Below are 27,463 nucleotides of genomic sequence, written 5' to 3'. Positions count from 1 at the left end.
ATTCCTAAGAAACAGTTTATCAAGCAGCGCAATGATTAGAGGCAGACAGATAATAGTTGCAAAAGATTACATTTTTATCAGATTTTATAGCAACATTCTTTGAAATCCATGTTTTGTTATTGTTTATTTGGTTCACAAATAACATTGTAAAGATATTTTGTAAGAGAGAACAGAGATTTTTGACAAACACTCAAACAGGTCTACATTTTGGACTGGAGATAAGAATGACAGTTTTAAGTTTTCTTAAAGACAGTTTTAAAGTTTTTCTTAATCTATCCCTTTATCACAACTACCCATGGAATATGGATTGGTATGTTTTAAGTAGCACTGTAGCACTGTCCTCCCCATTGTTCATCGATTTACTTGAGCGGGCACCAGTAACGTCTCACAGCAAATTGTGAGACTTGTTATTGTTTTGGGCATATCAAATATGCCATGGGGAGCTTGCCAGGCTCTGCCGTGTGAGCATTGGAGTAATAGCACAGCATGTAGGGCATTTGCCTTGCATGAGGTAGACCTGTGTTCTATTCCTCTGCTCCTCTCGGGAATGTTTTAAGTAACTATAAGAAACAAGAGAAAATATTATCATCTTCCTGAGGTTCTTTTATTAACAGTTGTTTACTTGGAAGACTTGCATTCCCAAGAGTAAGCTCTGGGATCCTACTAATGAGCTGAGAGAGAGGAGAGACGTGAGAGAAGAGAGAAAGAGGAGTGGAGAGGCCCCTGGCTTGTCAAGGGTTACTTGCTCTGCTTCGGGTGTCAGTTGAGGCTGAAGGACCATGGAACCAGGTGATATGTGTTGTGGGAGAGGCTGACAGGATGGAATCCAGGCATCCAGTATACAAAGAATGTGTGCCAGCCCACTGAGTTATCTCTTTGGTCCAACATTTATAATTTTATATAAAGGTGAAAGACAGTTTTTTCACTGCATTATTGTAGGTTGAATACAGCTGGGTGAAGGTACATCAGATCTTCCCTTTGGAAGCTTTCAACTACTCCTCTTTGACATAATTAATGCCTCTGATCTGATGAACAGTGTTAGAATCCTGGACTGAATTATTAGAAAATAAACGGTACTTTGAAGCACATAGAGATGTTTACAAAGATTGATAACATATCAGCTGCAAAGTAATTCAGCAAATATCAAAGGATTAACATCATAGATTATGTTCTTCAAACACAATGCAGTTAGAAATCAATAACATACTATTAGAAAACTCCATATTAGTATTTTTGAAAACTTCCAAATCAAAAAATAATGTCAATGAGTAAGAATTGAGAAAGGTTGTTTCATCAAATAATGTTGAATACAATTAAAATAATACTTAGAGAACCTGGTGATAGCTTATTGGTAGAGCAACTGCCTTACAAGAGTGAGGCCACAAGTTTGATCCCAGATACTGCTGCACATGCCAGGCAATCCTAGAAGCACTGCCATGTTGGTCCCCAGTGCCACAGCAAATGTGCATGAACCTAGAGAATTGCAATCAAGTGAATATGAGCACCACATCTAATGTTTAATTCCTCTCAAGCACAGCAGTCAAGCGTAGGAGATCCCTGGTCATTGCAACAACATCTCTAAAAGGAAAGGGGGGAGGGGGGAAGAGCATAAAATATAATATAGAATCTGTATCCATAGTTATAGAAATTGTATAAGTAAAGTATATCTACATACATACACACAAATACACAAATGAGTCAAGATGATTTTATAGGCAAGTTCTACTACAGAATATCCCACTATTTTGTTGTTGTTATTAGTTGTGGATGCCACTCCTGGCAGATCTAGGGCTGGGTATCAACCTAGAGCTCTACACATGCAAGGCATGTGCTCTACCACTTCAGCAAAATCTCAAGCTCAGATAATCTCCCTCTTGTATACATTTTAAAATAGACTGGCATAAATTTTATGCTGAGGCAAGAAAAGGATTGAATTGAATGTGAAATTTGTTGCTCAAATTCAATTATATTTTTCCAAGAAAAATAAAAGTTTGCTTTAATCAAATTATCATTAAATTGCTCAAATTAAATTAAAAATGTAGCTCCATACATTTAAAATTAGGTATTATAAAAATAATCCAGCATGCACTAAAAATAAAACTATTTTTAGAAATTCATCTATTCAATTCACTACATTAACAAAGGAAAAATACAATCGTCTGAATACATTAAGGCAACGTATTTAGAAAAATTTAATACATATTAATGCATCAACTCTGAGAATAAGATAGATTGCATTATCCTGAACTTTCTCAGTTGAATCATATGAGCATCAGTCTCTTGAAGGGGTGCTTCTGGGATTGACTTTTACACTGATTTGTTGGAGGGAAAATAATAAGGCATTGAAAGTGTTTTTGCAATGATTATTTGCAACTAGAAAACTAGCAGATATGTAAAAAAATCCCTGGAGTTGGAACTAATAAAAATTAAAGGGTAAATAAAATACTCTGTGATATTGCACATGGCTATATTTTCTCTTTTTTTCCCCATATAGGAGTACTGCTATTTTTTCAGCCATTGATTAAGCTGATTGAATTGGACATGAACTCCACATAACTTTTTCACTTTCACTATCACTATCCTCCCGTTGTTCATCGATTTGCTCGAGCGGGTCCCATAACATTGTGAAATTTGTTACTGTTTTTGGCATATCGAATACGTCACGGGTAGCTTGCCAGGCTTTGCCATGTGGGCGAGATACTCTCGGTAGCTTGCTGGGCTCTCTGAGAGGGGCGGAGGAAGTGAACTTGGGTCGGCCATTTTGCCTGTGTGCAAGGCAAATGCCCTACCCGCTGTGCTATCACTCCAGCCCACATTACTCTTTAAATTTTTAAAAAAATTTTAATTGAATATCCGTGAGATGGACCATTACGAAACTGTTCATAATTGGGTTTCAGTCATACAATGATCCAGCACCCATCCCTTCACCAGTGCATTTCCCACCACCAACCCCTAACACCCCACTCACCCCCTCTATGGGAGGCACTTTCCTTCTTTCTCTTTCTCTCTCTCTCTCTTTCTCTCTCTCTCTCTCTCTCTCTCTCTCTCTCTCTCTCTCTCTCTCTCTCTCTCCTTTTCCTTTTGCATTGTGGTTTGCAGTACGGGTGTTAAGAGGTCATGGTGTTTGTTCAGGAAATTCAGTATTTTTATCTGACAGTAAGGCTGCAGTAGCTTGTCAATTGGATAGCCACTTTGGAGTGTCGATGTGACTGCTGAGGCTTCTGGAAGTACAGGAAAGTGGGGGAGCCCGACCAAGAAAACCTGGAGATTTCAGTCACAAAACCTTGCAAACCCAAATTTTCAGCAGATTATATCTTGGTGGAGTCAGGCCAGGGGTATAGCAGTGATTTTGGATTGTGGAAACAAGCGGCTGCCGGGGACCTCTGCTTGGGTAGGTCCCCAGGCCAGCCAGCCCCCCTCCAATTTACCCCGGTCTGTTCAGCCATGTGCGGGTCCTAGTTTAACTGTGGCTTTTGATCTCTTTCAAAATTTATTCATGGGTTTCTGAAGCAAGGCTGGTAGTAGAGCTTGGTGGCACTGGAATTTGTTTGTGGGGGTGACTTCCAGTGCTTCCAGGAGTATTGGGAAGTGGGGGGAGGTAGCCCATCCCAACTCTGAGAAAGCCTGGAGATTTCAGTTGGGACCCACATACCCAAGTTTTCAGCAGATTATTTCTTGGTGAGGTCCATCCTGAGATGTGGAGTCAGGCCAGTGGTATGGTGGTGATTTTGGATTGTGAAAGCAAGTGGCTGCTATAATTGCATCTATTCAATACTACATGGAGATTCTTAAAAATGTAAGAACCAAGTGCTGAAAGGAGATAAAGTGATATACGTGATAACCTGTCAGTAACTGTTGCAGACCATAATACCTAAAAAGAAACAGTATAGAGAGGAGAGAGGAGAAAAGTGTGTGTGTTGGGGTGTTGGGGGGTGTTGTGGAGGGAAACTGGGGTCATTGATGGTGGTAAATGTATACTGGGGAAGGGATGGGGGTTGGAACATTGTGTGACTGAAACCCAATTATGAACAACTTTTAAACTGTATCTCAGTGATTCAATAAAAAGAAAAAAAATGTAAGAATTTGGAAAGAAAGGATAATTCATAAGTAATATAGTTGTATATGTAGAAAATAAAGAGAAAACTTAAATGAGAAATTATTGGAACAAATTAGTTCAGTGAAGTTGACATATATAAAGTTAATATATAAAAGTTATGATCTTGTAATCCAACAACAGCTAGAATCCTTTTAAAAATACCACTGCAATAGCAACTAAAATAATAGTAATATAGGAATAATTCTAACAAAAGATGACCATTATGGATTATCACAGTTTATCAAAGCAGTAAAAAATAAGGCCTTGAGTAGTGGCTATTTACCAATCAGTAAAGGAGTATTTTCATATTTCATCAATTGACTTTACACCAGACTTGCTGGTGTAAATATTTTTCTAACTTACCGGTTCCATTTTTCACTGAAATCCTTTAGGCTATTTAACAAATAATTTAAAATATATCAATAATATCACATTGTAAAACTCATCACACTATTAAGAAATATTGGTATCCTTTTAAAGCACCTCATTTCATAGTGATAAATTTTACATTTACATACCTTATTATAAATTTTGCTAGCCACATCCAATTAAAATTTTTTAAAGGGCCTTTTAAATTTTTTGATGTTTTGTATTTTTTTAATTTAATAGTGTAGGAGTACTGCTATTTGTTCAGCCATTGATTAAGCTTATTGAATTGGGAATGAGCTCCACATTACTTTTTTTTTTTAATCACCTGAGATAGAGTTATAAAGCTTTCATGTTTGAGATTCACCCATATAATGATGGGACACCCATCCCTCCACCAGTGCACATTTTCCACCACCAATATCCTCCCCCACCCCCCAACATCCCAGTCCTCACCCTGCCTCTATAGCAAACAATTTCCCCAATACTCTCTCTCTAATTTGGGGCATTATGTTTTGCTCTAATTTTCCCATCACCATTCAAGCCTACCTGCCAGGGGCAGACACTAGATAATTTATTTTCCATTGCTCACTTTGAATATCATGAGAGCTCGTGTGGCCACGATTGTAAATGTAAATTTCTAGATTGTAAATGGTTGGGTTCCAGAGACATCTCTGTATGGCACTAATCCATTTTGGGATTCAGTTGGGAGTCTCTGGGCCAGGACTGCTGGTGCACTTGGATGGCACCCGAAGGCACATTGTGGGTGTGACAGCCAGTCTGCTAGGCAGTGGGGACCAGGGGAGGGACTGGAGATTTAGTCCTGGAACCCACATACCGGGGGCCTTGCTTGTGGAAGCTCTTGGTCACCAGGATTCCATCTAGAGTAGGCAGGGAGAGCGCACCTGCTCCATCTTGGGTGCCTTGGTGAAACTGGCTCGGTATGGGGCCTGGAGAGATCTCTGGCGCTGTGGTGTCCTCGAGGACTCGCTGCTGTATCTCTGGGCCAGAGCTGTTGGTGCACTAAGATCCATATTACAAAATTTTCAGCAGATTACAGGGTGGCGCTGGAGTTGGTTCATTGGGGTGACTGCCACTGCTTCCATGTATATTGGGAAGTTTTGGGAGGTAGCCCACCCCAACTCTAAGAAAGCGTGGAGATTTTAGTTGCAAAACCTGCATACCAGAATTTTCAGCAGATTATGTCTTGGTGAGGTCTGTCCTGAGATGATGGAGTCAGGCCAGCGGTATGGCGGCAATTTTGGACTGTGGAAACAAGTGTCTGCTAGGGGCTCTGCTTGGGCAGGCCACCAGGCCAACCTGCCCCCCTCCAATTTACCCCAATCTGTTCAGCCATGCTCAGGTCCGAGATTAACTGTGGTTTTTTTTTTTTTTTTATCTCTTTCAAGGTAAGGTAAAGGCCCTCCCGTTGATCGTCGATTTGCTCGAGCGGGCCCAGTAACTGGACCCGCTCGAGCAAATCGACGATCAACGGGAGGGCCTTTACCTTACCTTTACCTATCTCTTTCAAGATTTATCTCTGAGATAAGGCCAATAAATAAGCTGTGCCAGAAGTGGTTTGTCAGTGTTGCTCCCACATACCTAGCTTTTGGCCATTTAATTTCTTGGTAAACTTGGTCCCAAGTTTTTGGGTTCTGGCCAAAGGCACAGCAGCAATTCTGGGGTATCAGGAAGCCTGAAGGCACCATGAGGCTCCTGATGCACTTGCCCCACAGGTACAGGTTGACCTGTTGGGGGCACCATACCCCCAGCCTTTTAAATTTTTACTGTGTAGATTGTTGCCTATACAATAAATTGGCTGGAGCAATAGCATAGCGGGTAGGGCGTTTGCCTTGCACGAGGCCGACACGGGTTGCATTACTCCGTCCCTCTTGGAGAGCCCGGTAATGAGAATACCCTGCCCACACAGCAGAGCCTGGCAAGCTCCCCATGGTGTATTTGATATGCCAAAAACAGTAACAACAAGTCTCAAAATAGAGATATTACTGGTGCCCACTCGAGCAAATCGATGAACGGGAGGGCAGTACTACAGATTGGTTGCCTAATGCAGTATTTCTCAACCACTTGTTTTATCAACCTCCCTAAGGAGGTTGATATATATATATATACGTATATATATATATATTCCCCAACCACCTCCATCCCATGGTATTTTAATATCTCTTATATGTCTGTGTGTGTCACTTTATTATATATATTAAATAGTTCTGGGGAAATAAAAGTCTTACATGTATATATGCAAATATATGATTTTCTTTATATATTTTATACAGTTCTTTATATATATGATCATGTATCCATATATATGTAAGATTTTCTCTCTCCCAAGAACCATTTTCCTCGTTTTTTCAGAAATATTTTCTTCCTTGAGAATGTATGACCCAATGGAACATTATGGGGAAGGCAGGATATAATTTTACTCTTCCCATGAATCTCAAGCCTGTGTGTTCTGTGTTTCTAGCTGCCTGCCGCTCAAGCATCATGTGGTGACCACTCCAACCCTTCTCCTCTGGGGAGAGAAAGATGCATTTATGGAAGTTGAAATGGCTGAAGTCACAAAGATTTTTGTTAAGAACTATTTCAGGCTAACCATTTTGTCAGAAACTAGTCATTGGCTTCAACAAGAGCAACCCGACATAGTGAACAAATTGATATGGACATTTTTAAAAGAAGAAACAAGAAAAAGAAATTGACTTTTCTGTATCATTCATGAGGGGTCTGTAATGAAATATCTAAACAATTTTATTGTAAAATTTAAGAATTATTAGGAAAACTATTTTAATAATGTGCTTTATCATAAATACCTTGAGAAATAGTGTTAAAAAAAGATAAGAATTTGTGAACATGTAACAATACTGATTTTTTTTTTTGGTTGTATTTTGCACAGAAAAGCATCTGCCTTAAAAAGTATCTACTTCTACAAGATGAAAGTTGGGGAAAATGGCCCAATTTTGGTTTCTTTATTTCTTTATCCTGTTAACATAAGGTGCCTTTTACAAATTTATATTAAAGATTAGCTGTGCCATATTAAAAGGCAACCATGCAATGGTACAAATTTTGATTTTTATTGTTCAAAAGTTCTTTTTACTTTTTTTAAACCATTAAAATTATATTATCAAATTTCTTGGGTTTATAATATATTTATTAGCTGGAAGGAAATATGACTAGATTAATAAACATTTTTAAGTGGGCCACAAATGCTACTTGTATTAGAAAGATTAATATGAGATGATGTAAAATTCTCATATGTACATATGTATTGTTAAACATCGCAAAGTAGGGAAAAACCTCCATTGACTATTTGCCTTATTCCTCTAACTAAATTGGTGAGAGCACTTGTAAATATGTAAGACTATGGTTCAGATCCTGGCACCACAAACTAACTTAAAAAAAAAACTAACTAACATATAAATAATCTCTAGGTTAATTTTGGAACCAAGAGATTGCTTAGTGAGATGGAGCATTTTCTTTGCATGCAGAAGTCCCTAATTTCATCTCCTACATTGTCAGGAGGGACCTCCATGGACCCAGCTTGGAGGTAAGCATCCCTGGGTATGGTCTGTAAACCACACAAATAAATTGGTGGGGCTGGAGCAATGGAACAGTGTATAGGGAGTTTTCCTGGCACTCAGCAAACCCGGATTTGATCAATTCCTTGCATCCCATATGGTCCCCCACCCCCTGAGCCTCACCGGGAGTGATCCCTGAGTACAGAGCCAGGCATAAGCCCTGAGCACAGCCAGATGTGGACCTAAAAAATAATTAATAAATTGGTGAGAAATTTAGGAAAAAAATCATTTGCCTCTACCTTGCCAAAAAAAAAAGAGTCAAATACTGTTTTTCCTATGTATAGTAAATTAAAGGTCAAACTTGTTGTATTTTGTTAACTGACATCTAGAATAAGAACCTGATTCATTGTAGGGACTCAAATATTTGATTAAAAATCAATATCTGATACACAACTAAGCATTGGGGGAAATATGAAAGATGTCATTAGAATATGAATTTTTTCCTTTCTATGAATACTCAGTATAAGGGTTTGAATATAAAAATGAGTACAAGGGTCAAAGGGATAGTACAGCGGATAGGGCATTTGCCTTGCACATGGCCAACCTGGGTTTGATCCCCCCGGCATCTCATATGGTTTCCCAAGTACCACTAGGAGTAATTCCTGAGTTCAGAACCAGGAGTAATCCCCTGAGCATCACTGAGTGTCACCCCCAAAGAAAAAAAAAACCAATACCACAAATGGGCTGGAGCCATAGCACAGCTGGTAGGGTGTTTGCTTGCAAGTGGCCAACATGGCCAACCCGAGTTCGATTCCTCTGCCCCTCTCAGAGAGCCCAGCAAGCTACTGAGAGTATCTTGCCCACACGGCAAAGCCTGCCAAACTACCCGTGACGTATTCGATATGCCAAACACAGTAACAATTGTCACAATGGAGACGTTACTGGGTGGCTTGAGCAAATCGATGAACAACGGGAAGACAGTGACAATGACCACAAATAAGAGTGAGAGAAGAGCTGTAGGATAGAAAATGAGACCAACTTAGGGGGAAAAATATATATATATAATGTTGTGCAGGGAACCTGGATTGGCCAAGTGCAAGGCAAGAGCCCTGTCTCCTGTACTATCTTCGCAGCTTTGTATAATGTCTTAAATACAGCATGTGATGCTTGAGCAGCAGGCAGCTAGAAACACTAAAGACATAGATTCAGACTCATGGAAAGATTAAAATAACATCCCCCTCTCCACCCCATAATGTTTCATTTGGCCAAACATTCTCAAGGAAGGTAATATTTCTGAAAAAATAATGAAAATGGTTCTTGGGAGAGACTATATATATATATATATATATATATATATATATATGATACAGTCACATCAGTTGCTCTTCTTTACCGTGGGAGACAACAGTCACATTGCTAAATCCTGGCTTCTCATAATCTACAACTGTGATAATAATAAAATTGAGTTGGTGAAAGGAATATTTTCCTCACTGAGTTTAGTTTGATAATAAGACTGTGGAAGGTTTCTAAGAATTCTCATCATTGTATCCTAGCAACTTGTGTTTACTAATAAGGGCCCATTTGTCTATATACATCATACTTAGGCCTCATAACATTGCAAGGTAAGGAGTATCATTAATTTATCAGTGTGGAAATAAAGTTGACCAGTCCCCTCACAGTGTTAAGTGTTAGAACCAGGATCTTAACTATATCCATGTAGTAGGAAAGCCGTAACCTTTCCATTAGGTGATATTCTTTTAAGAGGCTCTGGTATACACACTATTTTTTCTGTCTTGTTGGTAACCTGGTGTGTTCCAATAAATAGAAATATCTCTCAGAAATCTGCAGTTGGACTTTTAATTCTGGAAAACAATTTAAAAGAGAAAATTAGCAACACGTGGGTATCCTAGTGTAATACTAGGATATACAACTCCCAGAGCTGTAAATAACGTAAGGTATAGAATAAATGTCTGGTTCACATCAGCTTTGATTATGTTTAACTCTTGATCATTATGCGAAAGCCAACAACTAAGGAATGAAGGAACTGGACTTTAGTGACTTATCACCAATAAAGTAATCCTGATTTATTGTTACAAAAACTTATTATTGAGAAAGGTAATTTTTAACATTGTCTTTTTGTTTCCATTTGGAATGCTGGCTGGTACTAGATTAAATTTGATAGTCTGTATTCAATGTGGCATGACTTATTATGAACTATTACAGTGGATGTATTCACATTTTCAAAGGATATGGAAGAGTTATGCCAATAGATATAAAGGATCAAGGGCATCAACAGTTAAATTTCTTAGTATATGGGGCTAGAAAGATAGTACAGTGGGTAGGGCATTTGCCTTGCACACGGCCAACCCAAATTCCATTCCTAGCATCACATTTGTTTCCCCAAGCACTGTAGCACTGTAGCACTGTCCTCCTATTGTTCATCGATTTGCTTGAGCGGGCCTGTAACGTCTCCATTGTGAGACTTCTTGTTACTGTGTTTGGCATATTGAATACCTCACGGGTAGTTTGCCAGGCTTTGCCGTGCGGGCGAGAGACTCTCGGTAGCTTGCCGGGCTCTCCAAGAGTTGTGGAGGAATTGAACCGGGGTTGGCCAGGTGGGCCGCATGCAAGGCAAATGCCCTACCTGCTGTGCTATCACTCCAGCCCCCTCCCCCCAACCCAAGCTCCAAGCACTGCCAGCAGTAATTCCTGCTGAGTACAGAGCCAGGAGTAAGCCCTGAACACAGGTAGGTATGGCCCCCAAAATAAAAATAAATAAATAAATTTCTTAGTATAAGGAGACATGACTCTAGAAATCTATTTGTTGAGAGAAAATGAATTTGACTTAACAGTTGCCAAAGCATCTCAGTCTAAGTCAACTATACTGGTAATGGCATTGAAACAAAAATATGGTGACTAATATTCATCTATTTAAATCACCATGTTCCTAATATGTATAGAATAATGGCTAATTACAAACAGGGAAAAATATATGAAAAGTTTTGATGCCTATATGTGAAAAGGAAAATGTTATAACAAAAAGTTTATCTTGTTGATATATGAAAGTGACACCATTTACATTTTATTTTAAAGGTTATTGTTCCTTTATAACATTATTCCCTATAAATCCACAGCTGCCTTTAAGAGTCCCAATTATGTGCTAACAGCCAGATCACTTGACTATGGGCGAGGAGTGTGCTGCAGGGACCACCAGCAGCCCCTAGTTCTATGCACTTTAATGGGAGGGAGAGTCAGTGAGTGGCCTCATGGCTCATCGGACCTCAGAATTCTACAATCAAAGTGTCAGGTCATCCCTGCACCCACCTGCGGTGGCTAACCCCTTCGTGCAGCAGACGAACCTGAGCATGTGGGACTGGGTCTCCCTCATTCTTGGGGGGACCTTGCTGGTGCCACTGCGTGTATCCTGCATCAGCATCATCATTGTCATCTTCCTCTGGCCACTGCTGACCTTTTCCACAGTGGGCCTCTCCATTCAAAACATCAAGCCCACCAAGAACTGGCGAGTGAAGATGATCCAGCCAGCATTATGGTTCTTCATCCACCTGACTATGTTCCTGGCAGGATTCCTCGTGAAAGTCAAAGGGGTAAAGGCCACCTCGGACGAGGCCCGCATCTTCGTGACAGCACCCCATTCCTCTTTCTTTGATGCCATTGCCTGCTTGAAGGCTGGGATGCCCTCGGTGGTTACTGCCAGCCAGAACATGCGCATCCCCCTGGTGGGGAAGATTCTGCTGTCTTTACAACCCCTGCTTGTGACCCGAGATGACCCCACTTCCAGAAAGCATACCCATGATGAAATCCAAAAGCGAGTGGCCCCTGACAGCAAGTGGCCACAGATCCTGATTTTCCCAGAAGGAGTGTGTACCAACCGCTCCTGCCTGGTCACCTTTAAGCTTGGGGCCTTCTCCCCAGGAGTCCCTGTGCAGCCAGTGCTGCTCAGGTACCCCAACTCCCTGGACACTGTAACTTGGACCTGGCAAGGATTCACTGGATTTCAGGCCTGTATATTGACCCTGTGCCGTCTCTTTACCAGGATAGAGGTGGAATTTATGCCCACTTATGTACCTAGTGACCAAGAAAGAGAAGACCCCATCCTCTTTGCCAATTCGGTGAGAATCATTATGGCAAATGCTCTAGGACTGCCAGTGACAGAACACACTTACGAAGACTGCAAACTGATGATTTCTGCGGGACACCTCCAACTCCCTATGGAAGCCGGCTTGGTGGAATTTACCAAGATTAGCCGTAAATTGAAACTAGATTGGGAAAAAATTCATCAGCATTTGGATGAATATGCTGCCATTGCAGTGGCCTCAAATGGAGGGAAGATACAACTTGAAGAGTTTGCAAACCACTTGAAGCTCCCTGTTTCAGAACCCTTGGCACAACTTTTTGCCCTGTTTGATAGGAATCGTGATGGTTACATAGACTTCAGAGAGTATGTGATTGGTCTTACTGTCCTGTGCAATCCTTCCGACTTTGAAAGGATTCTGAAAATGTCATTTTTCCTTTTTGATCTTGATAAGGATGGCTTCATAACAGAAAAGGAGTTAGGGGTTATACTTCAGGCAGCTTTAGGAGTGCCAGATCTTGACGTTTCTAAACTCTTTAAGGAAATGGCTGGGCAGAACTCGCAGTACTTGTCATACAAGACATTTACAAAATTTATACGGAAGCATCCAGCATTTATCAAGTTATTTACTTTATACTTAGACCTCCAGGCAGCCTGTGTATAATCTTTACCACAACAAAAGGAATAATTACTGTATTAAAATTAAAGTCAGTCCTAGGAATGATGAAGGCATCTTTCAAGTAGAAATCTTTTGAGGGAAAGCACATTGATTTTCATTCAAGTGACCTGGGAGTTTCATTATAAATTATAATGTTATGTGCTTTATTATGCTTTTTCTGCATCCCTAAGAGTAATCCTTTCATTCTGACTAAACACCAATGAAAACTGAAGACTTCACTTGCTTTTGTGTATCTTCTTCACTATCTATACACTTCTGGCACTTTTTGCTCTAACAAAGTTTCACCTAAGAAGGTGACCTTGTTTTCCTATCACTTCATGTCAACATGCAGGATGAATTAACCAAGTAATAAGTAATAAGTCAGTCATATACCACAACAGAAAGAAACAACCTACCTAGATGTGGAAGTGTTTGCAAACTAATAAATATGCCCTTGCTAAACCGACTTCTGTTTGCCCAACTTGGCTGAAACTCCAAAGTGTCTGCAGTCTCTCAGTTCTGATAATAAAGGGACATTTGACAAAGGGAAAAGTGCCTTGATCACTTATGGTAAAAATCTCTTCCTTTCGCAAACTTTACAAAAAAAAAATACCACAGTAGACAGATTTCTGGGACCCTTGCTTGTAAGAGGATAGTGTAAGTGGAAGCCACTGAATCTTAAATTTCATTTGTTTCCTGGCATTTTAGAGTAGGAAGGAGAAAGAATGGATGAAAGTGAGGAGAAGCAATATTTTAAATCTCCACTGTTCAGGCTTCTACAACAAAAATACCAGATACTGTATAGTTTAAACAACTGGTATTTACTTCTTACCCTTTAGGAGGACTGGAAGTCCAAGATAAATGTGCTCACAGATTTGGTATCTGGAAAGATGGTACGTCTTGCTAAGACTTACTCTTGGAGTGCAAGGTGGGAAGGAGTATGTCTCCCTTTGGAGTATCTCTGCTTTTTAAAAGTTGAGGTATCATGACTTACAATGATACTAATATATATTAGTATTTTAGACTTCACTGTGGCACCATAATAGTACCAATTAGATCTCTTCTTGTGCTCCTTCCTCCCCTCCCCACCCCTGCTCCTTATTGGTAGTATCAGTTCTGTTGGTGTACCTCAGGGTCTGTTTTTATTGACCATCACATATTTCCTTGATTTCTTTATACTCTAAATGAGTTCATCATTTATACTTCTACTTATGACTCATTTTGCTAAGCATGACACCCTTCAGTTTTGTCCACATTGTAGTGAACTACAAGATTTCATATGTTCTTATATCTGAATAGCATTCTATTGTGTATATCTACTATAATTTGTCCACTCATTTATTGTTGGATTTGGGTTGTTCCAAGACCTTGGCTATTCTAATTAGTACTACAATAAACATAAGTGTGCAGATATTTTATGAATTGATGATTTTTGGTTTCTTGGGTTAATCAAGGAGTAGATTTTGGTTTTTTGGTTTCAAGGAACAGATTTTTGGTTTCTTGGGTTAATCAAGAATAAACACTGGGTCATATAGCTGTTCTATTTTTAATTTTTTGAGAAGTCTACTTGCTCTTTTTCATAGACTAAATAGGCTAACAGTCCCACCAACAATGAATGAGGGTTCATTTTTCTCCAAATCCCTACCAGCACAAATTGTTTCCAGGTTCTTTATTTATATGTTTATCTAGATAAACATGTAAATTTATGTCACATCAGATATAATACTGGCTCTGCATTCAGGAATCACTCCTGGCAGTGCTCAGGGAATTGAATGTGGTATTGGGGATTGAAACCAGGGCTACACGCAAACACAAGTGCCTTGCCTCCTGTACTATCTCTACTATCTCTTCAGTCTCTTTGTAGACTTTTGGATATAGCTACTTTTAGGTACAGTTTTCACTGGTATTGCTATGGAAATCTGACCAACAAACAAATGCAGGGCACTAGAGAGATTAAAGGAAGATCCAGATTTAACAGATGGGGACTCCATCTGGCTAATGCCAAAATGGGCCAAGCCATGAACACATTTCACACAGAGCTTAAGTATAGGTTACATCAATTCTATGGGAACAATTTTCATCTAACATACACAATCGTTCCTAATCTGGTTGTTAACCTCCATAGTTGGTATGATCAGTGATAGATAAATTAGTTTCTAAGTTCCATATAGACATTTACTAATTGTTTCTGTGACCCTGTTCTGTTCCTGCTCATTAACCTGATGGGACTTGCTCTCTTGCTCTGTTCTTTTAACATCTTTGTGATTTATCACCTATTCATCTTTGCTTAGCTCTTAGAACAGGTCACTCAGATGTCCTGACTATATTTTACTGATTTTGCCTCTAATTTTCCCACTTCAGTATGATACCTAATTGTTGTTTTGATTTGCATTTGCCTGATAATCAGGGATGAACAAATTCCCATGTGCCTATTGTCCATCTATCTTCACTGAGGAAGTGTCTGCTCAGGTTGCCTTCCCATATTTTGATGTGATTGTATTTTTTATTTCTTTTAGTTTTATGAGTGCTTTCTATGGGCTGGAGCGATAGCACAGCGGGTAGGATATTTGCCTTGCAAGCGGCCAACATGGCTGACCCGAGTTCGATTCCTCCACCCCTCTCGGAGAGCCCTGCAAGCTACCGAGAGTATCTCGCCTACACAGCAAAGCCTGGCAAGCTTACTTCGATATGCCAAACACAGTAACAACAAAGTCTCACACTGGAGATGTTACTGGGCCCGCTGGAGAAAATTGATGAATGGGAAGACAGTGACAGTGACAGTGAGTGCTTTCTAAATCTGAATATTAGCCACTTGTCAGGTATGCAAATGTTTTCTCCCATTCAGTAGGGTGTCTTTTTATTATACCCAATGTTTCCCTTGCAGTGAAGTAACTTTTTAACCGGAAGTTGTCCCATTTGTTTTTGCTTTTGTTTTCTTTACCTCTATGGCAAAAGGAAAAATAAAAGTTCAAGCCTAGTTAAGACACAGTTGGCTGCAGGAGTTATGCTGACTCTCACTTGAAGAGCCTGAGAATGGTTAAGGCTGTGCCAATAATTTGAAGACCATTCAGAAATTCTGGTTCCTCTGGCTAAATTGCAAATGGAGATAGTATCTTCTCAGCAGGTGCATATTTAAATGCAGCTCAGTTTTAGAGTAAGAGTCTGTTTCAGCCACAGCTTTTTAAAATCAGTCTGAAAAGTATCAGGAACGGGATGGGGTCCTCCTGCAGGTGGGGAGCCTCCCACAGGGTCATCAGCATTTATAGCTGCACTTTCTCTGTGGGTGGCACGCACATGCCCTCACACTAAGCCCTGGGATAGAGCTAGTCTGAATCAAGAAGCGCATTTTATCCTGAGAGTGCATCCCCTGGCGATGCTGCTGACGCAGTATCAAAGCAAAAACCCAGCTTCTCACACACAGCCAGTGTCCCAGTGGTCCTCACAGTCAACGTGGGATGGCCAGGAGTTCAACCCGTCCCCCTAGAGCTCTCTGCGAAGGTCTTCCCGTTTTCATGTTAGTTTTGTTTGCAAAGCGCGGGAATACAGAGTCTTTCAGGCACTCAGCCGAAATCCGAGAGCCGTTCTAGGCGGCATTCCTTGAGGTAGAAGGATATGGGTGTTTTAAATGCCCCTCGCACTCTTCCCAGGGGACTGGGGAGGCTCAGACACCTGCTCAAATTTCGGGGTTTTTACTTTTATTCGTGAATAAAATATTAGTTATTTCCGCGCCACACCCTTTTGGGCTGGCTTGGTGCTCAAGGGTCACCCAGGGCTGGGCTATCCAACCCGTGTCCCGCAAGAGCCCACCGTGCAGACAAAGCGCACGCCTGCAGCCTACTCCCCAGCCCACAGACCAGCTGCTTTTAACCAACTTCTTTCCCCGCCCATCACACCACCAGTATTTCTTGCCCAAAGCTTTTACCCGAAACTGCAAAGCTGGCGGGTGTGACTCGCCGCAGGGATGATCGTGTGAACCCAGATTTACTTAGGGGGGGGGGGGGTGAACAAAACACAACCAAAACCGTTCCGCGGACACCCGAGGAAGAGGCGCGGCTGTTAATAAAACGTCTATGTAAAGAAATGAGAGGGAGGGAGGGCCAGAGGTAGGACCTACTCCCAAGGGGGACCATCCGCTCCCCAGGCAGTGGGGGGTGGGGGGTGCCGGAGGCGAGGTAAACAGAACTACTGCGTCTGCGCACAACCCGGTCGGGTCACGTGTGCGCCAGGCTCGGGGCGGGCCGTCAGGGACCGTCTGCAAATAGGTTGGAGCAGGCCGCCTGGTCCCTCTCGGGGCGGGCTCGGCGGGAGTCGAACTTTTGCTCGGGAACGCCCCCTTCCAGAGCCGTGGGGGAGAGAGCCAGAGAAAGACCGAGTCCCGGGCCAGCCCCGCAAGGCCCTCCCTCTGCGGGACATGGCCCGCTGCGGGGAGGGCAGCGCGGATGCCGGGGTACTCCCGGGACCCCCGGGAGTGTGCAGTAAGGGGGTGCACAGGAAGGGGCCCTGGGAGCGGCGCTGGCTGAAGGCTCTGCTGTCGGAGCAGCTGTGCCAGGATCTGCTCAGGTAGGAGGCGGCGGGACCCCGGCCGCTTGGCCTGACCTCGGACCCCGGAGCTGGAGCTCCCCATCCTCGCCTCCCTGCTGGCGGGAGCTTCGCGGGCCTCCTCCCTGCAGAGCGGGCTCGCTCGCCCTCTCGGAGCCAATCGGAGCACCGAGCCGGCTCACTGGAAGCTGATTCAGAAGCCCCCCCCCCCCCGCCCCCCCCCCCCCCCACACACACACCCCTCCAGTTCTTAGCCGAGTAGAGTTGAGCGCCACTTAAGTCTCCACTTGTTCCTGCACGGGCGGGTTGGGTGCTGAGTGCTAAGGGCTGGGTGAATTCAGTTTCGGTAATCCAGTAAGACACACAGTTATTGACAAAATTGAACTCAACTTTAAGAACGGTTATAAACACGGATATTTCAAATAAGGAGGGGTGGGGGTGAAGGAACAGATGACTGGAGAGTAGGGTGTCTTCTGAGTTCCCTTTAAAAGATTTATCAGAAGTAATTTTGGAGAAGTATTTCCTGATTACAGCCGGCTTCCCCTTAGAACACTTGATGACTATTCCAGAATTGCCCTGCAGCCTTTAGACTCTAGGTAACTGTTGTTTACACAAAGACATTCTTTTTATTGTGTGTGTGTGTTGATGATGATGATGATGATGCCGCACCTATGTTAGGCTAGTGCCCTGCTGCCGGCTTCCCCCTAGAACACTTGACGACTCTGTGTGTGTGGTGGTGGTGATGATGCCGAAGACTGAGGACCACACCTATGTTAGGCGAGTGCCCTGCTGCTGAGCTACATCCCTGGACCCTAAACATTATTGAGTTTACATTAGAATCACCTGCAGATCTTGTTAAAACAGATTTGCCAACTCTCCGGCTATGGTTTGAACTCCGTGGGTTTGGGATGGAGCGTGTTAGTTTCCAGGTCCAGCAGAGTTCCCAGGTGATGCTGATTTAGCTTCCTGGTAGAGGGCCCATACTTCCAAAACCTGTGAAAGAGATTAAACAGAATTACTCACATTTGTACAGCATTCTACACTTAAAACACTTTGTATCCCACATTTAAGGCTCCAGCAATTAACCTTACAAAATTTTTTTTAAAAATCTCTCCTCTTGAGTCTGCCTACTAGAGATACTACTTCATCTGCATTAGTGGCAGGATTGATGGAAAAAGGTGTAAAAAGACTGTCCTTGTCCTGTTTCTATGAGAGTTGCTAAGAGAAGTTCTCTTCTGTGGCTTTAAAGTGAATTTAAGGAAGATAACATTTTACATGAAGAAAGTGAGGTTAAAAGATTTATTCTCATTTGAGCAACAATTAGGGCTAGGACCTTGAACTCCTTATTTAAGGACCTAAATTCCCATTATTCCGAACAAAAATAGGTGTAAAAGGCTTTAAAAAATATTATGCTAAGTGAAAAACCCTTGAAATACAGCAGTTATCTTTCACTTACTCTACAAATGCATATGGAGTATGGAACACTCACCAATAAACTTATTCATCACTTGGTCTCTGATTATCATAGAACATTTCTTCAAGAATTCATTTGTTTTTGTACCCCCAAGTGGTACTTAGGGTTCCGTGTAAGGCCTTTACAGAAAGCAGCCTCCAGAGCTTCCGAGTAGCAGTGCTCATGGGACCGTATGATACTGGGCAATCGGATCATACTTTGGTGGGTCACATGCAAGACAAACTGCCTTAACCCCCCTGTTGTCTCTCCTGCCCAATTCACTTGTATTAACTGCCATATTGGCTAGCCTTGGTGCAGTTCATTTTCTGGTCAGATGTATCAAATAGTAGCTTATAAAAATAATAAATGAATTTTATAGTTTGCTCTGGAGCGATAGCACAGCGGGTAGGGCGTTCGCCTTACAAACGGCCAACATGGCTGACCCGAGTTCGATTCCTCCGCCCCTCTCGGAGAGCCCGGCAAGCTACCGAGAGTATTCGATATGCCAAACACAGTAACAACAAAGTCTCCAATGGAGACGTTACTGGGCCCGCTCGAGCAAATCGATGATCAACGGGAGGGCCTTTATAGTTTAGTTTGGGAGGGGATTCTGAGAATGGTGGGCAAATTAAAAGTAGAGGAAGATGAATGATTCAGCTGACACCTCAGTGAAGTTGGGAGTGTGTTTTGGAGGCAGTGGAGAGGCAACCCTGTTTCAGACAGGATGAACATGTGGGTCTCAATTTGAGGGAAGAGAAATTGGACATAAAGAAACCAGTTAGGTGATTTTATAACAGGGACACATGGTGGTGGTAGAAGTTGAAAAAGTTAAAGGATCTTGCATGTGACCGACCCTGGTTTGATTCGTTGATCCTGAGGGCCCCATATGACCCCCCAGAGACTACCAGAAATGATATCTGAAACATAGAGGCAGCAGAAAGCCCTGAGCACCACTAAATGTGGCCCGAAAGCCAAAAAAAAAAAAAGAAAAGAAAAGTTAAAGCAATTCACTGTACAATTGGTGGTCTTGGTAATGACTATCTGAAGGAGCAGTGAAAGGGAATCACAGAAGATGGTGTCAATTTATCAAGAGACTGTTTGAAAGGCATATCCAGGAAACAATGGGAAATAGGGGTAATAGAAATTCAAAGTTGGTGACATTATCACCATACAGTTGGTCACACAAATAAGAGAGCAATAGCACAGCGGTAGGGCGTTTGCCTTGCACGCAGCCAACATGGCCGACCCGAGTTCGATTCCTCCGCCCCTCTCGGAGAGCCCGGCAAGCTACCGAGAGTATCTCACCCGCACGGCAGAGCCTCCAAGCTCCCCGTGACGTATTCGATATGCCAGACACAGTAACAACAAAGTCTCCGATGGAGACGTTACTGGGCCCGCTTGAGCAAATTTCTTTCCCTTAGTCTTCATAAGTTCACAACACCTGCTAGTTATGTTACCTGAATATATTTTAATTCTGTTTCCTGGTCACCAGACTCTCCTGAATCTGCCTTCATATCATTCAGCTGTCTGTCCCGTTCTTTCTGACTCATTTCGCTTAGCATGATACTTTCTATGTAGTACCACTTGTATGTAAATTTCATGACTTCACCTTTTCTAACAGCTACATAGTATTCCATTGTGTAGATGTACCAAAATTTCTTTAACCAGTCATCTGTTCTCAGGCACTCACATATCGAATATGTCACAGGTACCTTGCCAGGCTTTGCTGTAGCTTGCCGGGCTCTCCGAGAGGGGTGGAGGAATCGAACTCGGGTCGGCCATGTGGGCTGTGTGCAAGGCAAACGCCCTACCTGCTGTGCTATCGCTCCAGCCCAATTAACAGGTGATATCTGGAAATTAAGTTTATCCACATCTAAAACTCGTGATTCCCTCCAAATTAACAGTAGTATAGAGTCAAGTTTTATGTCTGTTACCATGTTTATCCCTGCACTTCTCACTTTATATCATGTGGAAACCAGCTTGTAGGTTCACACTCACATGTACCTTTGTCCTGCCTTGATTTGCTTTTCTAACCAACTCTTGCTGACTCATTAAGATTCCACTTCATTTTCATCTCCTCTATATGATTTTCTTGTATTTTCCTTCCATTAAGAAAAAAAATCAGACTGTACTGTTGACTGTCACACTCTTTAATTTTCATGCCTGAACTTACTACTCTACTGTAACTCTTTGAGGATAGATAATGCCCTGTCTTCCTGTTCCTAGTGCTCAGTTCATGGTAGATGCTCAATAAGTTTTTAATGATAACTGGGGTTTTTTTTCTTTGCTTTTTGGGTCACACCTGGCGATACACAGGGGTTACTTCTGGCTCTGCACTCAGGAGTCAAACTCCTGGCGGTGCTCAGGGGATCATATGGGATGCTGGGAATCGAATCCGGGTTGGCCGCATGCAAGGCAAATGCCCTACCCCCTGTGCTATCTCTCCAGCCCCGATAACTGGGTTTTATCATTAGTTTTAAGTGCTTTAGATAATTTGATATACAGTAGTTGACAGGCATATGATCTGGAAACACCTGGACCTTGATATTATTATACCTTTGATTCAACCTGTCCTATCTAGAATAAATCCCACTTGAAGTTTTAGCCAGAGTCAGATATTCTTTTACTTGTAATTAATATAATCTACAGTTGTAAGTGATACAAGTGGATTTATAAAGTAAAAATATTTCCATAATAATTTTTAAAATAATAACAAAAAAATTTAACTTAGGGCCATCAGAGTGATAGTAGGGCACTTCCATTGCATGCAGCCAATCTGGGTTCAGTCCCTGGCACCCCTGATCACTTCCAGGAGTAATTGTTAAGTGCAGAGCCAGGAGTAACCCTTGAGCATCACTAGGTGTGACCCAAAGCCCAAAAATAAATCAAGAATTTAATGGAACTCCTGAGTATCTGTTATGAACCAGGTGTATTCCCAGCTACATTTTTCCTTAGTCACTGGGGAAAAGTGGGCAACAAGGAGAAAGATGGTTGAGAGAAAAATATATTAAATATTTGTACAATTTGAGTTCCTATTAGTGCCATGGGCTGGAGCGATAGCACAGCGGTAGGGTGTTCGCCTTACAAGCAGCCAACATGGTCGACCCGAGTTCGATTCCTCAGCCCCTCTCGGAGATCCCGGCAAGCTACCGAGAGTATTTGATATGCCAAACACAGTAACAACAAAGTCTCCAATGGAGACGTTACTGGGCCCGCTCGAGCAAATCGACGATCAACGGGAGGGCCTTTACCTTTACCTTTACCTTTTTATTAGTGCCGAGAGCACAAGTTTCTGAAAGCTTTATGCTCTGAAACACGTGTTTGGGGTAAAACATGACAGAACTCAGTAGATATTGAACTCTTGCTTGAATACTGAAAGTAATTTTAGCCTTTGGGGAGTTCGTTTGTGAAAAACACTATCATAATAATGATGCAATGACAGACATATTGTAAGAGGTATATACTGAGTATGAAGGAATCAGAGGAAGGAGCCATTAACTTAGTCTTAGGGGAATGTGCGTGTCAATGGCAACATTCTACAGTTTCACTGTAATGGATATCTTTATCCATTACTTGTACCTCTTGCAGTGTATTAGTGAGTCTGCCAATTACAGCCTGAAAATGCACAAGACCTCTGAGAATACAGAGCTTGCTGAAGATGATGTTATGGTGAAATGAAGTAATATTTGGAGAGTAGAAAGATATATGGTTACCACAGAGAGAAAGATTTTATTGTGACTATTTCTAATATGGTGATTTTTGTTCATCCATCACTTTACATGTAATTAATGGTCTTTTCCACAACTTTGTATATTTGTAATGGGATTTAAATAGATAAGCCATCACTTTTATAGTAAATTAGTGTCACTGTTTGTGAGGGAAAGAAAGCGAACGGACTTAGAAGACACATTCTTCACAGCCAAGCCTGCATTTCAGACTTGGCATTTAACGGTAGTCAGCACAAAGCATACCAGTTTCCAATCTCAATTGTCTATTGTTTATATCCAGTTTGGTAGTATTGACTATTTTTCTGTTTTAATTTCAGTCGTATTTTAAAATCTCAGTAGTCAGTTACCCTATTACTCTGTCCTTCCCCATCTAGTAAATCTAAAGTAGATACATTAATTTTTTTTTTGATCCTGCTTTTTTTTTTTTTTTTTTTTTTAGTGAGACACCATGAGGTACAGTTGTAGACTTACAAATTTTTGTGCTTGGGTTTCAATTATACAATGATCAAATACCCATCCCTCCACCAGTGCCCATTCTCCACCCCCACCAATCCCAGTATCCCTCCCCCCCCCCCCTTCCCACCCTGCCTCTGTGGCAGGGCATTCTCTTTTGTTCTCTCTCTCCTTTTGGGTGTTGTGGTTTGCAAAAGAGGCAATGGGTGACAATCATGTTTGGTCTATAGTCTACTTTCAGCATAGATACATTAATTTTTAAGTTTTTTAATTAATATTTTTAGTCACTATGAAATTACAAAGTTATTCATTATTGGGTTTCAGGCATACATTGTTTTGCCACCATCCCTCTAGCAGTGCTCACTTCCCTTAACCGATTTCCTCCTCTCCCACATTTGCCTCCCACCCACCAGCCTGTGTCAGTGAGGGGTGCTTTCTAAAAATATTTAAGTTTTTTTTTTAATATTTTTATTAGTGAAACACCATGAGGTACAGTTGTAGACTTACAAATTTTTGTGCTTGCGTTTCAGTTATACAATGATCAAGTACCCATCCCTCCACCAGTGCCCATTTTCCACCACCATGGGTCCCAGTATCCCTCCCACCCCCCATCCTCCCCATCCCACCCTGCCTCTGTGGCAGGGCATTCCCTTTTGTTCTCTCTCTCTCTTATTGGGTGTTGTGGTTTGCAAAAGAGGCAATGGGTGACAATCATGTTTGGTCTATAGTCTACTTTCAGCATGCTTCTCCCATCTTGGGAGGATCCTCCCAACACCTTAAAAACTATTTAAGTTTTTGCATTGTGATTTACTGTACTGTTGCTTGTAGGGTTTCATATCATACACTTTTCTCTAGGGTTTTTTTTTTTTTTGGTCATTCAGGTAACCAGATTACAACAAGGTTAACTTTCATGGTTTTGGTAAACAAAAATACTGAACCTTCACTACCACTAAGTGCCACAGCCTCTCCACTCCTGTCTCTGTCTCTCTTTGTAAACCACTTCCATCTCACACCCCACACCAGAAAAATGCAACTGACAATCTGTGTTCTAGAATCAGAAACTAAGGGTTTGTTCTCATTGGTTAATGTTATTTTGATTCTCTATATATCCAAAGTCGATGTGTTTTATTTGTTTTTAATGGGGGGGGGGGGGGGAGGAGCGTCTGACAGCCCCACTGTTAATCCTTTGCAAACTGCCTGTTGGTTCAGTGCAAGAGCCCAAGGGTGCAGTGCTGCTCAGAACCTGAGGTGCTAAGCCAGGAATATTGGGTTCCCCCTTGTAGTACATGGGGACCTCCAGGGCTGCTCTCAAGGATGCTCTTGGGACCATATGGAGGTAAGAACTGAACCTGGGGCAGGCGCATACTCCCTCCCTCACTATACTATTTTCCAGCCCCATTAGATACATTTTATTATTTTTTAAATTTTATTTTTGTTAAAAACACTGTGATTTACCATGTTGTTGATTATACAGTTGTTTCAGGCATTTAGTGTTCCAGCACCACCAGTGTGATCCACCAATATCCCCATTTCCCTTATAATCCCAAACCTGGGTGTACATAACATTTACTTTATATTATATATTCCAACAAAACTTTAAGAAATGACAAATAAGATTTATTTGTCACAGAAAATAAATCAGAGCCAATTTGTGATTGCTATAGTAGTTTAACCTATGTAAACAAGGAAAATAAAACCCTTTACTACACAAAATAATAGAATGCTTCTCATTTACATAAGTTTTTAACTCTGAAATCTAAGATATATTGCATTAAATTTTGTTTCGTGTTTGAATCTCATGGCAATAATTATGCTTATCAGTCTCTAATAAAACTTTTAAGGAAATTCTGTGCTAATATATTATTTTGGAGTTTACAAGAAATATGTAAGGCCTACATACGTAAAATTTTCCTCTAAATTTTATATAAACACTGAGTTTTCAAACCTTTTTATGATAACTTGTTATAGGCATCCAATATTTCAACACCAGTACCACTAGCATTGTCATCTTCCCTCCACCGTTGTCTCCAGTTTTCCCAACCACCCCTCAAGCCTGTCTCCATATCAGTAATTTATTTTATATTGCTTCTTATCAATAAATTACAGAATGATCAAAAACTATTTCCTTAGAAGAAAATTAGTGTAAATTGTATCTCACCATGGAAACATTAAGTCCTTGTAGGAGGGATTACTAAGATGTTATATTAAGCTTTCGGTGTTGCTATTAGGGTTTTTTAAAATTGGTTACCCATCCATCCAATCTGGTGTGCTACTACTAGATTATCACTGTTGTAGAGTTTGGAGACATCACTCCAAAAAGCCCAAAATTTTTAACTGTGTGATACAGCTGGAGTTAAATTTTTAACTGGATGGCAACTTTGGGGTATAGCCATGACTGTCTGGGCTTTCAGAAGTACAGTAAGCTAGGGGGGAGGTAGCCCATCCTGACACTGAGAAAGCCAGGATATTTCAGTCAGAAAAACCCATACACCCAATTCGCCAGGTTGATTTCTGGTTGAGGCTTGGTCCTGAGACAATGGAGTTTGGCCTGAGTCATGGAGGCCATTTTGCAGTGTGGGAGCAAGAGGCTGCAGGGACTCTGTTTGGGCAGGCTCTGGGCTGACCTGCTTCTCTCCAGGGTGCCTTGGATGTCTCAGTCTGAACGAATGTCCAAGAAAATTTTTTCATGGTAAGTTAATCTCTTACAAGATTTATTTATGAGTCCCTGAGCAAGGCTGGGAAATGAGCTTACATGGTGCCAAAGGTGGTTTGTGGGCCCCATTAGATACCATAAAGGCAAATCAATATAAGTAGGAAATAAATTTTATTATTATTAGAAAGAATTAAAAAGAACTTCTTGTAAAGGTACTTTTCATTATGACTTTGAGAAAATCAGATTCTAAGTCAATATTAAATGGTATTCTTTGGAATGAACTGAGAACAAATTTATTTTCATATGGTCTTTTTTGGGTTTATCACCTCTATGATTCTTAGTGTGTGTTATCTTTATGTTTATAAAAATGGGTATATTAAACATTTCTAAGCATCACTTTTTTTTTAATTTCTTACAGGCTTCTAAGAGAAGAAATTCATACAGATACTACTTTCTCTATAGGTTGTACTTTATTTAAAGCACACAAAGCAGTCCTTTTAGCAAGGGTTCCTGACTTCTATTTTCATACTGTTGGACAGACATCAAATAATATAAAAAATCATGATCCTGTTACTTTGGAGAATTTTGAAGTTTCAGAATTTAGGACATTTTTACAGTAAGTGTTTTTTTGTTCATATATTTCTCTTAGTCTCGTATTTATTTTTAAAACATACCTTTTTATGTTTTGATTTTTTTATCTTATAATGTCTAAGAATTTGTTCATTTAAATTCCAAACTTCTATATAACTAGAATCAATAGAGGCCAACTTTTAATATTAGAGGAGTATTGGTTTAGAGCTTGATTTGGGACAGAAGAAATGAATGCTGTGTTCTCCTGTCATTTGAATAAATTATTCTATGTCATAATTTCTCAAGGATGGCATTATTATTTTGGGTTATTGAACTAAAATTTGGATTTAGGCCACACTGGGCAATGGTGGGGCCTACTCTTAGCTTGGTGCTTGACAGTTGCTCCTTGTGGTGTTCTGGGAACCATGTGGTGCAGGAGGTTGAATTTGAGCCTCCTGCATGCAAAGCATCAGCCCTCGAGTTCTCTCTCCAGTCCCACATATGCTTTATTGTGGGTCTATACTGTACCTTTTAGGAGTTAAACTATTCCTACTCTCTTGCTACTAAATGCTGGTGGAACATCTTGCCACTCCTCGCCTCCTTCCCCCGACACTATGCATATCTCAGCATCCCTCCACTTGTGGTCATCAGAACACACTGCCAATATCCTTTGGAATGTACAGTTAGCCTCTATTGAGAGAAATTTTTGTATATTGACTTCTGTGTTATTGCAATGCAGAGGTTTAAATGAACTATGTATATTTATAAGATACAAGATATTTTTTCTGCTTTTCGGGGGGGTCACACCCGACAAGCACAGGGGTTACTCCTGGCTCATGCACTCAAGAATCACTCCTGGTGCTCGGGGGACCAAATAGGATGCTGGGGATCGAACCTGGGTCGGCTGCATGCAAGGCAAATGCCCTACCTGCTGTGCTATCACTCCAGCCCCAAGATACAAGATCTTAAATTCTGTTAAAACAAACCACTATTCTTGTGGCTTAATTGTGGTCAAATATTGAAACTGGACCATCCATTGAAATAATAATTGGGGAATTCATGTTTGACGAACTTGTAAAGTTGTCATTAGAGAAATTAGAGAAATAATGAAAGAAATTAAGTTAATTTTCATTCAAATTGATTAGAATTCCATTTCCTGCTATCATAACTGTCACTGCTCAAGCGGGCCCAGTAACATCTCCATCGTGAGGCTTGTTGTTACTGTGTTTGGCATATTGAATACGTCATGGGTAGCTTGCCAGGCTTTGCTGTGGGGGCGAAATACTCTCGGTAGCTTGCCGGGCTCTCCGAGAGGGGCGGAGGA

At 41.2% G+C, this 27,463-nt stretch overlaps 3 protein-coding genes across 3 annotated transcripts in view; all 3 read left to right on the top strand.

The window, feature by feature from the left end:
* EPHX4 (epoxide hydrolase 4) overlaps positions 1–8,109 on the top strand; it is a 45,324-nt gene extending 37,215 nt beyond the window's left edge. Inside the window, exon 7 of the mRNA XM_056123153.1 lies at positions 6,945–8,109. Within this exon, the coding sequence (XP_055979128.1) occupies positions 6,945–7,176 (232 nt within the window). The 3' untranslated portion in view covers positions 7,177–8,109. The remainder of the gene's footprint in view (positions 1–6,944) is intronic.
* Positions 8,110–10,693: 2,584 nt separating this feature from the next.
* On the top strand, positions 10,694–12,884 carry LOC130031811 (lysophosphatidylcholine acyltransferase 2B-like). Its single transcript, XM_056123319.1, has one exon. It carries the CDS (start codon positions 11,259–11,261, stop codon positions 12,747–12,749), a length of 1,491 nt encoding a protein of 496 aa, XP_055979294.1. The 5' UTR covers positions 10,694–11,258; the 3' UTR covers positions 12,750–12,884.
* A 4,230-nt stretch (positions 12,885–17,114) lies between these two features.
* BTBD8 (BTB domain containing 8) overlaps positions 17,115–27,463 on the top strand; it is an 89,295-nt gene continuing 78,946 nt past the window's right edge. The window contains exons 1-2 of the mRNA XM_056122837.1: positions 17,115–17,303; positions 25,988–26,185. Of these exons, the coding sequence (XP_055978812.1) occupies positions 17,155–17,303; positions 25,988–26,185 (347 nt within the window). The 5' untranslated portion in view covers positions 17,115–17,154. The remainder of the gene's footprint in view (positions 17,304–25,987; positions 26,186–27,463) is intronic.

The sequence above is a fragment of the Sorex fumeus genome, unplaced genomic scaffold (genome assembly GCF_029834395.1).
Source record: "Sorex fumeus unplaced genomic scaffold, SorFum_2.1 ptg000047l, whole genome shotgun sequence".
Lineage (NCBI taxonomy): Eukaryota > Metazoa > Chordata > Mammalia > Eulipotyphla > Soricidae > Sorex > Sorex fumeus.
The sequence above is the reverse complement of the archived record's forward strand: the minus strand, read 5'-3'. Positions and strand labels throughout refer to the sequence as shown.

Bases quoted from the DNA above. Each gene is read 5' to 3' on its own strand.
- LOC130031811 (XM_056123319.1), top strand. From the start codon at position 11,259: ATGGCTCATCGGACCTCAGAATTCTACAATCAAAGTGTCAGGTCATCC.